Below are 12,274 nucleotides of genomic sequence, written 5' to 3' on the forward strand. Positions count from 1 at the left end.
TCTGGTTATCCTGTTTAACTTATGCTTTGTTTTAAAGGGCTTCAGCAGTGAATTTTATTTTATTTTGACTTGGAAATACTACAGTGGTGCTCCAGAAAAGGGGGAGAAATAGAAAATTTTGAATCCCTAACTCTGAAAATTAAGGGCCTTGTTACTACACATCATTTTCTTCATTGGTTATATCAGACAGTATGTACAGCAGAATTGTAAATGATTACTAATTTTTTAGTTATTTTTATCCATACTCTATAACAGTATGATATACATGTATTTGCTAATGTTAAATGAGTTTTTCTCTAATTTTTTTGCATTTTTCCCCCTTTTCCATGAAGGCCTTATCTCTTTGGAGCGGGGTGTTTTTCCATAAAAGCTCCATGGTGAGTTCCAGTTCAGTCCCGCATGCCTCATTCATTTGCTGTACTCTCAAAAAGTAATTTGTTTTGTAGTTTTATTTCCAGTTGCATGGCCTGATCACAGATAGATGCACCAACTTACTGAATAATTTGTAGACGGAACATGAATGTTGATATTTAAGCTTTAGAAAAGTGGTTTTCTTGGTTTCACTTCATTCTTTAAAAAGTAAAAAAAAAAAAAAGTTGAATTGTTTTTAAATAGAAGGATTCTCTCATAATGCTCATAAATATTACAAGACAAGGCTAATACCCAAGTTTAAAGCTTTGAGTATTATGGCGTTAGAAGTTCCCTACGTATCATGCATAGCATTTGAGGACATGACTTATTTTGAAATATAAATATATTTAAGGTATACCAAAAGCGCCTTATAAAGTTTTTGTTGCATTTTGTTTTGTGTTTTTGAATAGTTTAGGTATTTAAGAAGCTACGTAATGACAAAATATATATTTTACATAAAACCTCCTAAATAATTTATTATTTTGAATTATTAGCCCATACTCATCATAGCTTAATTATTTAATAAATTATTTCATACCAATGCATAGAATACAGCTTTGTCAGTCTTAGACAGGAAGGTCATAGAAAAGAATTAGAATATGTTTAATACTTTCATGTAAAGATGGGAAGTAGAATTTGTTAAGAATGGTATAAATTGTTTAATGGTTAAGAGTCAGACCGCGTGGGTCTTAGATCCCAATTCACACACTTACTAGCTATATGATTTAGGGGGAATTTTCTAAAACCTTTCTATTTTTTATTTCCTTATGTATTAAATGTACCTACGTAATGGACTCACTATGAGTATTAAATAAACTGATACATATCTCAGTATGTGTTAGTATATAACAGTGCCTGGCACATAGTAAATGTGCAGTAAATATTAGCTGCTACCACTGTTTCTTTTCCAGTTTCAGGGAAAAATACCACGTTTCAAAAGAAGCTTCTTTAAATTAGATAATGTTTTTCACTTTTAAGGATATGTTAACCAGTGTGAAGTTTTGAGAAATGTAAGCTATATTAATTTTATCAATTTAGTCAGAATACTGAAAAGAGTTCTGCACATAATATGTGTAGTTCTCATAACTGTTGTCTGGGGATTGTTCATACTGTTCTATTACACTAGAAAAAAACATTCATTGTTGATATATTCCTATTTATTTGTAATATTGAAAGCAAAATTCAGATTAAAAAATTCACACTGGAATTATTTATCCTAAACTCCTATGTTAAAAAAAGTATTCTTTTATATTATTTTATATAGTCATCCAAACTCAACTATCCAATATTTTTTTCTCTTGGACAGAAAATAGCTTAAATAGTTCTTTAAGGTTAATTATTATTTGACACAAACTTATTTCAATGTTTATATGCCATAGGAAAATCGGAAAATTTTGTTATCACTTAAGAATAGGTGACATAAAACAAATCAACATAAAATTTTCCTCCTTGAAAACTATAATTAGGCACAGTTTTCAAAACTATTCTAAACAAATTCAGGATATATATGAATATAAATCTCATGAAAGTCAATCTTTATTCATTTTGTTAACCAGATGTCTTCTAAAAACAAATAAGATACACAGATCTTACTTATGACCCTTCCAGTGATCAGTGAATTTTAAATGCCACATTCAACATATGACAGAATTTCTTTGTAGAGTAAACTTAGAATTAAATTCCATTTTAGGATAAATTCTTCTAAGTACAAAGCAAGGAGTTTTAGTATGTTAATAAAGATTGAAGGTTTGCATAGAAGTAAAAGATGGAATAACAACTGTTGTATGTTAAGTAAGTAAAGCTCATTCCTCCAACAGCTTGTGTGCTCCTCACATTTAAGCAAAAGCACTTGTCAACCAGAAATGATTTGAGGTTGAAACAAGATTAAAAGAGCCAGATTAAAGAAAGGGATATATGAAATATAGTAGACTTTTAAATCATTGCCTGTCTTTTAGAAGACTGCTTTGTGGTTTGTTTGATGCCATCGTTAGCTCACAAGAAACTCATTTTTAGTCACTTATACTAGACTAAAAGGTCCTTCTTTAAAATGTTACTTTCTCAGTGGTGCATGTTTTTTCCATTAAGATCTTAATGAAACCTCAAATTAAGGCAGCAAATGAATATAAATTTGACAACTTCTTCCATGTTGTTTATAAGAGCTCCTTTGTTTTAATAGTTTTTGCTATTTTTCCATGTTATTTAGCATTCAATCTGAGAATGTTTTTATTTACTGTTCTGAAATAAAACATTATGCTAAATAAATATGTTTTTAGTATATCCAGTTATAGGGTAATATAGGTATTTTGGATGAAAAATGAGATTTTAAAATGAAATGTAAATTTTCTACAAACTTTTTATTAGTTTCAAGTTGCAATGTTAACACTTAGCTAAGAACTTGCTTTTGGTATATCCCAATTTCTGCCAGTTCTTTATTCTCCATTAAACAGGTTTAGTCCTTTACATTCATGTACTTTCAGATGAGTCAGTTATAAAATAAAGTCGTTCCCTTTGGTAACAACATAAGCTTGTTCAAAAGTAAACTATGCGTCTTCAACATTTTAGTCACTTTGGACTTCCCTGGTATTATGTGTCGTCTAGGTTAGTTTAACTAGGATATTTGAGTTTGGATGACTATATAAAATAATACAAAAGAATTATACATGTAACATACTTTTTTTAACGTAGGAATTTAAGATAAATAATTCCAGTGTGAATTTTTGAATCTGAATTTTGCTTTCAATATTACAAATAAATAGGAATGTATCAAGCTCCGAATCTGCATGCAGTATTTAAGCTACTGTTATTTTTGAATTGCTTATCAAAAAATATACATGACAGGTAGACAATGGGTAGTCCATATGAGTATATTTCTTCCTCCTAAAATGTCTTCATATTTTATAGGGGTAAATTTTAAATAATTACAATTTTCATATTATTTTATAAAGTTTTAACTAGCATTTTCTAAGAGTTTTGATCAAGATATAAACAGTTCATGTAAAACTAATCTTGTTCTCTTAATTATTTTAAAATTTTATGATTTTATTTTTTGAAAGGTACAATTTGTATGGAGAGGAGAATTTATTCTTACCTGCCACATTTACACAAATCTGTTAGACCTTTAAGAAAAATTTATGAAAGAATAGAATAATTTTAGACAGATTATTAATATCTTTAGTTCTTTGAAATAAAATGCTTCCAGTTTTCCCATTTAGGTCTTATTTTAGAAACTAAGATTGAGAATGAGAGAAAACTTCTAAAAGAATATAAAGAATATTTTTTCTTCTTTTATAGAAAGCTGTTATACCACTTGTAATACTTAGATCAATATTGGGTCTTACATTTAAACTGAAACATTGGCTATTCTTTTATGTTTTAAAAATGAAAAGAAATGGTGCTTCTGTCTCATGTTAGCTCCTTCCATGCTTGTGTCCTTCTACACAAGGCACTGGAGCACATTGCTGCTTATCATGCTGTCCACAGATACTTCACATCTGTCCTATTCAGATGGAGATCATTGTCCTGTAGTTTTTAAGCAGATATCGTTAGAATTTTGTACTCTTTTTTTTTTCTCTTTGCAGTTGAATGTGGAGAAAAAATAGGCCAGAGAAATTCAATATGTTGACCTGGCTGGATTACGTATAAAGCCCAAGGGAAGAAAAATGGGGAACTTCAGTAGCCTTTGCAAATATTTTTGAAGTCCTAGTAATGTTAATATCCCTACAACTTCTTCTGATTGCAGTGAAAATGATTCTCGTTCTATGGTTAGACAGTTAAGCGTTTCCTCACAAGAAATGACAAAGAGTTACACCCCTGATTTTTAATTTAGCATCTTATTTGTTAATTTGGTTATTTGGGTTTTTTTGTTTGCTTGTGTGTTTGTTTTTCTTTTGATTACATTGATTCGTATCAGGCTTAGTAAATATGATGTTTTATGATTGTCATTTTTTCTGAGATGCAGAAAGTTGAATTCATTCTGTTTTTCTTTTATTTTTTGCTCAGAAGTTAAGTCAAATTTTTAAAAATTATTGAACATGGGGTTATGTATGAAAAGCTAAGGGTAGTTAAAGGAGCAGGAATTATCAGTAGAAAGGAGTCCATCAGGAGTATGTCTTGTTGTCATGTATAACCATTTTTAAAAAATGGATGAGTCCACATAATCAATACAGTTAAACTTTTGGGCACCAATATAAATTTAAATATTTTTATATAATTGTATTATTAACTTAATAAATAAATAAATGAGAGAAGGCATCCAGACACCCAGAGAAATTCTTTCTGAACTTGCAAATGTTCTGTAATGAGATTTTTTAAAGACCCCTTTTGGAGGAGAAAGGGAGATGTTGAGAATAAGACAGAAAAAAAGGTTAGCATTGGAGTTCTTTCCTATGAGGATTGGGTCACCTATCTGTAAATTTACGTAATATACAAAGCTAGCACTTTTCTAATACATTCACATATGTATCATTTTTCAATGTTTTGTCTTTCCATCAACAAAAGGTTATTTTGTGATAGAAATATTCTAGGTCATTGTGGAAAAGTTCATACGTGGTATGTCACTGGCATATTGCTAGAAAAGCCCTTCTACTTCTGCCAAGCTTTCTTGGACTTTTAAAAACTTAGGATGAAGGGCAGATTGAACCCAAGTTAAAATTTCTAACTTTGAATGTATCCCATAGAAGATATTTTATTCATAACGCTCTTTTTATTAGATTATTTCTCCTTTTTATTCCTCTGCAAATCTTAAAGACATGCACATATTTTTATGCTTTTATTTTGCTGAAATACCACAATCATTCCAGATTATAGATTGATAATAGAAATAACTTGATATGAATGTGTTTACCCAATATGCTTCATACCCAAGACACAACACTATGTTATGTAGCAGATAGCAAGTTATTTTCAGGGTGAAAACTCCTTTGATGCCTTAATAAACACAGACTTTTACTAATGGAATTTAAGGCCCTATGAGAGGAAAAAAGAAATGATGAAATATAAGAATAAAAATGATAATTCTTTACTGAAATTAAGCATAGTTTTACTATAAAATACTTATTCTCTTTAGGAGATACTGAGCTTATGTAAAAATAACACTGTGTTGATGCTTTTTACTTGTGTGTTCCAAAACAGAATTATATGTAACTTATAGATGTATAAGAGATTTTAGCTTTTGACATGAGCTGATTAGACTGTAAGCTAGTAAACATACAAAGAATATTGTTTGTATGTCAAGAAACTAAATTGATGTCCTCTCTTTTTTTTTTTTTTTTGAGACGGAGTCTCGCTCTGTCGCCCAGGCTGGAGTGCAGTGGCGTGATCTCGGCTCACTGCAAGCTCCGCTTCCAGGGTTCACGCCATTCTCCTGCCTCAGCCTCCCGAGTAGCTGGGACTACAGGTGCCCGCCACCATGCCCGGCTAATTTTTTTTTTTTTTTGTATTTTTAGTAAAGACGGGGTTTCACCGTGTTAGCCAGGATGGTCTCGATCTCCTGACCTTGTGATCCGCCTGCCTCGGCCTCCCAAAGTGCTGGGATTACAGGCATGAGCCACCGTGCCCAGCCTATTTTTCTACTTTTTATTATCATGTTAGAAAGTTTGCCATCTGGCCTGGAAGCAACTATTTTTAAGTCTGTTTAGGATGCATACTTCAGAGGGACCATATTTTCTCTTAAGAAGAGGCATGCTCACTTGTTACCACATGATTTAAAAACAACAACAATGACATCCAGTAATTTGCAAAGAGCTTTGAGTTTGTCCCATTGAAGCTTGTTGGTACATTGTAGTAGCTTTGTTCTCTGATGGTGATTCTAGTAAAAGCACATAGTCGCACAATTGCAGACTGCTTTCAAAAAAATTCTACAATACTTTTCTCTCTCCCATTCCCCTAGCCCCATTCTCCCAAAACTCCTGAGTTAAGAAATAACCAGTGGTACCTCTAAGATACCAGTTAGAGGAATTTGTCAGTTCAATGATAGTAGTTTAGTGATGGAAATAAAAACTTTGAAAGAAACCTTGTATTCTCAGGTAATGCAACAGAGAACATCATAACCAGAAAGAACAATTCTGATGTCCGTGACCCAGATATCACGGGAAGGTGCATATTTGTTCAGGAATAGGGCAGAGGAGAGTCTTCCTTTCTGGAGGCAGCTTATTGCAGTTGTGACAGATGCAAGTATGAAGAGGTGAAACAGTTTATAGAGCCAGATTAATTTCCCCACAGAAACTTTTTATTTAAAAACGATGTCTTTATTCCCTGTCACGGGAAGTCTCACTGTGACTGGTTGACATTTTAGGCGTGGATGTTTTTTGTTGCAGGAATAATGAGAAGTGTTTTAAGAAATATTAGTGGTAGAAGAGGTTTCTTTCATATACTAGTAATACGCATTTCTATGGATTTGGTTCAAAGTGGGGAGACAAAGGGACCAATCATATTTGCCTCTGATCCAGACTTAGCCTTCCTTAGAGGAAGATGTTAAAACAACTCTCAGGAAATAAGATGTCTGAGAGACTATTTAAAATGTCATAGGAACTGGGAAACTGAGATTACCAAAGCAAAGTCTGATTTTTTTTGAAGATTAAGTTAGGACTGAGGGCCATATAGAAGAGTTAGCATTTGCTGAGTACTGTGATATAGGAAAGTACTGCCCTGGGAACTTTACCTGCTTTGTCTAATATAGTGGTTCTCAGAGTTGAGCATGCATCAGAATCATCTGGAGGATTTGTTTCAAAACACAGATTGTTGGGCTCCATTCCCAGAGTTTCTGATTTAGTAGGTCTGGGATGGGGTCTATGAGTATTTGCTTGCACTCCTAAGAAGTCCTCAGGTGGTACTATGAGCTAGGGACAGTGCTTTGAGACAATATAATCATTAAAATAATCCTGTGAAGTAGGTATTACTATTTCTATTTTACATATTAGTAGTCTGAGCTCTGAGAGGTTAAATAACCAAAAGTCACACAGGTCAGAGGTGACAGCACTGGGATTCAACTACATGTTTCTTCCTGACTCCAAAACTATCTCTTTCCCATCCCACCATACTTTAGTAAAGGATGAAGGGGAATCAAAAATTGAGCAAAATAAAGTAGAACCAATGTTTGCTGTTGGAGGCTGACTAGCAGAGGGGAACATCAGAGCTGTAGTTATTACTGTCTCCTACCTGGGCTGTCATCTTGAGCAGTGCACAATGAGGCTACTGGTTTATGAATTAGAGAAAACAATTTATCAAAGGTGGTTGGCAAAATTGCTTTGGGAAGCCCTTCATAAACCAAAAGAGAACAGAAATAAGGGACTGAAAAGATGTGAGGTCAATAGTAGAAGCTGAGTATGAAAACTTATTTGTGGAAGCAGAGGAGAGCAACTTCTTTTTAATGGCAGTGACAGGAAGTAATGGCAGTTACTAAATGTGTCCTCAGACATATGAGCAACAGAAAAGATTGAGGTTTGAGAGGCTATTGATATATAACTCCACCTTGGTCTTTTTCACTGAACAAAAATAGACGCATCATTTTCACAAATCCAAGAAGAAAAAGAGACAACAGGAAGATCAGTGAATCTAATTGCATTAGATGATTAGATATTCTCCCCTTACACTGTCTAACTCTCCATAGCATTGTGGCTGAGAGAGCATTTTCAAGGCTTCATTCTATATCACCTCATTTTCATCCATGCTGTCTGCATTCATTTGTACTGTTAATCCTGCATCTTATAGATTGGTGCAAAAGTAATTGCACTTTTTGCCACTAAAGGCAGTGGCAAAAACCGCAATTACTTTTGCATCAACCTAATATATATAAAAATGAAGTGATAAACCATTTTATTATTGTGAGATGTTCATGCTGGTACTATTGCTTCACTTTGAAATTTCTAGGGAAGTGTTATTCATTTGAAAAGAAGTGACTTGGATTTTGCCAGCACATACTTCAAAAAGGAGTTGATTTTTATTGGTTTTATAAATGTTGCTCTCTTTACAAAACTCTGGAACTTTGAAATAATTCTACTTTTACTCCAGAACATAGTCTCACGTCATCATTTATTACTTAAGGCAAAATGCATGTTCATATTGGAGGATTTGAATAGGGGTGGAATTTAAAGGAAAAACTGTCATTACCTAAAGGAGTGTCATTTCATCATGATAATTGTTTTTTACTGTTATTTTATTTTTTAAGCAAAGTTAAACCTCCTCCACAAATTTCACCCAGCAAATCGATGGGCGGAGAATTTTGTGTGGCTGCTATCTTCGGAACATCCAGGTCATGGTTTGCAAATAATGCAGGTCTGAAAAGAGAAAAAGGTATGTATTTTGACTGAAAAATGAATGTTGTGTTTGTAATTTTTGCTTCTTAAGGAAAATTGTTAGCAGTTCCCCTAGAATAATCTTGTACCCAGTAGTCTGGAAACCAGTTTTTTTTTAATGTAATTAGCATGTCACTCCTCAACTGCTCAAGCCTAGTCAAGAAGAAAAACTATCCTCTCAGAATGAACGTTAAATGAATTGCCCACTGAGTGATTTTGTTTTGTTTTGTTGGTGACAGTCTACAGGTGATCTCAGTGCTGTCAATTCTATACCCATTTTATACCTTTTACATTTTTACACGGTAGTTTCACCCCTTGTCTATGAAGGATGGAGAGGAAGAGCCTCGTTGTCCCTGTTTTAGAGATGAAGAACTTGAGACCAGCAAGTTTAAATATCTTAGCTAAAAGCACTGGTTAGTTAGGCAGTGGAATCAGAGTTTGAAACCAGATTTTCTCATGTTAAAAATCTTCACATTAAAAAAAGCAACAACTCTGCCATGTTTTAAAAACACAACTAAGGCCAGGTGCAGTGGCTCATGCCTGTAATCCCAGCACTTTGGGAGGCTGAGGTGGGCGGATCACAAGATCAGGAGATCGAGACCAGCATGGCCAACATGGTGAAACCCCGTCTCTACTAAAAATATAAAAATTAGCTGGGTGTGGTGGTGCACGCTTGTAATCCGAGCTACTCGGGAGGCTGAGGCAGGAGAATGGCTTGAACTCGGGAGGCGGAGGTTGCAGTGAGCCAAGATTGCACCACTGTACTCCAGCCTAGCGACAGAACAAGACTCCATCTCAAAAACAAACAAACAAACCAACCAACCAAAAAGGAAACAGCCTGCTACTGAGAAATAAGGCTCAGTTTTTGTGGTTACCATTGCTCCTTTGAATTAATATACAGTAGTCCCTCCTTATCTGTGGAGGATATATCCAGGACCCCCAGTGGATGGCTGAAACCTTGGATGGTACGGAGCCCTATATGGTACAATGCTTTTCAGTCTAATAACTGAGACAGGTACTATGGGACTAACGGGCTGGTAGCATATACAGCATGGATATGCTGGACAAAGGATGATTCATGTCCCAGGCAGGACAGACGGGACAACAAGAGATTTCACCACGCTACTCAGTCTGCCATTTGAAGCTTATGAATTGTTTATTTCTGGAATTTTCCATTTAATATTTTTGGACCGCAGTTGACCATGGGTAACTGAACTCGCAACTAAGGAGGGACTACTGTAGTTATTATCTTTTTAATCCCTGCTTTGGTCACTAGAGTCTATACCTAAAATGTTTATAGGATTAATGCTTTATAGCATGTGAATCCTTATTGCTTCTGTTTAGAAGAGAATGCCTACATTCATAAACAAAGTATATAATTTTGAATGTTATGATTTTCCCCTTAATATTTTAGTATTATTAAAGTAGGTCACAAAGTGGGTTGTTACTGGGGCACTTCTCTGGTGAGTTCCACAGGCTGTATTGTTCTTGGCAAAATGGCTCTCCTTTATGCTAACACTGGCAGTCAGACATGAGCCCTTTCTCTGTTATCGCCTTTCAGTGACTCTTTCCTTGGTAATAGGATCTCAGGCGCAGCAGGTTCCTTACCTAAGTGGGAGAGGATACTGTTAAGTATGCAAGCCTTCCATTTCCTTATCCCATCTTTATTTTTTTTGTTACCTCCTTAGGTGTAATGATGCTATCGAAAGGACTTTTTGTTACTAGTAAAAACCTTCTGAGAAGCTCAATTTCAAATGCTTCTCTCTTCTGTTCTAATTACCTTTTTAACTTGCTACTCTTTTATGTCCCGCTGGCTGATCATTAGCCATTTTCTCAAATCAGCTGTAATTGATTCGCCTGACACAGAGATAAGATGACCCACCCAGCATTCACGAGTGATTGTATATGCTCCTAGGTTTACTGTAAAACCCGAGAGAGAGGACTAAACCTGTTTTGCTAGTGAGTACATGTGTATTCCTTATAAAGTCAGTTGATTAGATCCATATTCAGCACCTAAGTGCTCAAAGTATGGCTAATCTCCATTTACCATGGGGCCAGTGATCCTATGGGGAGAAAGAAGAGGATTTGGTCAGCACCTAAGTGCTCAAAGTATGGCTAATCTCCGTTTACCATGGGGCCAGTGATCCCATGGGGAGAAAGAAGAGGATTTTAGGAAGGGGATGCACATGCATGCATGTGTATGTGTGTTGAATAGACTTTATTTTCTAAAGGAGCTTTAGGTTCACAGCCAAATGAGCAGAAGGTCCAGAGATTTTTCCGTATATACCTTCTGTCTCCACACATGCAAAGCCTCTTATTATCAGTATCCCCCGCCAGAGTGGTACGTGTGTTTGAATTGATGAACCTACATTGACACATCAAATGTTTTTTTTTTTGTTTTGATCCACAAATTCAAGTTCTAAATTTAAGTTTTCTGAGAAAAAAAAAAAAAGAGACATTAAGCTGATTTAGGCATACAAGTAACCTTTCATGCGAGTCATTTGGTACATCCAGGGTAACTAAATCCCAGTCCATACGTTATTCCTTTTCAGTTAGTCCGTTCCCTGATGTCATTCATTTTTCATAATGTGGGACAAATTACATTGTAGGCGAGTACAAAAGTCTATAAAGTATTTTACTATATTAGGTTTTGGGGCATAGTCGTATCATTCTTGAAATAAGTTGCTTAAGATTGAAAATACTCTGATATCATAGACATTTTCATATTCACTAGCATGTACTTATACAAGGCAACCTTTAGGCAAGGAACAAGCACCATATGAAAAAATTCCTGTCATCCGAGCATGGTGGTTCACACCTGTAATCCCAGCACTTTGAGAGGCTGAGGTGCACAGATCACCTGAGGTCAGGAGTTCGAGACCAGCCTGACCAAAATGACGAAACCCTGTCTCTACTAAGAGGAATACAAAAATTAGCCGGGCGTGGTGACGGGAGCCTGTAATCCCAGCTACTCGGGACGCTGAGGCCAGAGAACCGCTTGAACCAGGGAGGCAACAGCCTGAGCACCAAGAGCAAAACTCCATCTCAAAAAAAAAGAAAAAAAGAAAAAGGAAAAATTCCTGTCTTTTCATTTTCTCTGAGCAGCCTCAGGAGCAGACTGATAAGATCATCAACTGTAAAGATTATTCTGTGCTTCTTTTATGCAATCATAACACATCGGGTTCTGTTTCTCTGTTTGTAGATCAGTCCAAACAAGTTGTAGTTGAGTCCCTGTACATTATCAGTTGCTATGGCACCTTAGTGGAGCACATGATGGAGCCGCGGCCCCTCAGCACTGCCTCCAAGATTAGTGACGACACGCCACTGGAAATGATGACATCGCCTCGAGCCAGCTGGACTCTGGTTAGGTAGTACCTCCTTTCTTTTTTCCTTTTTAACAGCTTCATTAAGGTATAGAATATTAAAAGTGTATAATTTGGTAAGTTTTGACATGCATACAGCTACAAAATCATCACCACAATGAACATGGTAAACATATTCATCACTCCCAAATGTTTCTTTATGACCGTTTGGAATCTCTCCTTCTTTCACCCCTCTTTGTCTCTATAGAT

The 12,274-nt window shown here is 35.2% G+C and overlaps 1 protein-coding gene across 6 annotated transcripts in view; it reads left to right on the forward strand.

Moving 5' to 3' along the window:
• Window positions 1–12,274, forward strand: part of BCAS3 (BCAS3, microtubule associated cell migration factor) — a 707,187-nt gene that overhangs the window by 332,920 nt on the left and 361,993 nt on the right. For 3 of the 6 annotated variants that reach the window (XM_025361460.1, XM_025361463.1, XM_025361465.1), the window contains exons 17-19: window positions 333–377; window positions 8,576–8,700; window positions 11,905–12,070. In XM_025361460.1, coding sequence (XP_025217245.1) covers window positions 333–377; window positions 8,576–8,700; window positions 11,905–12,070 — 336 coding nt within the window. The remainder of the gene's footprint in view (window positions 1–332; window positions 378–8,575; window positions 8,701–11,904; window positions 12,071–12,274) is intronic. The other 3 variants (XM_025361464.1, XM_025361461.1, XM_025361466.1) reach the window with 1 other exon arrangement.

The sequence above is a fragment of the Theropithecus gelada genome, chromosome 16 (genome assembly GCF_003255815.1).
Source record: "Theropithecus gelada isolate Dixy chromosome 16, Tgel_1.0, whole genome shotgun sequence".
NCBI classification, from domain to species: domain Eukaryota; kingdom Metazoa; phylum Chordata; class Mammalia; order Primates; family Cercopithecidae; genus Theropithecus; species Theropithecus gelada.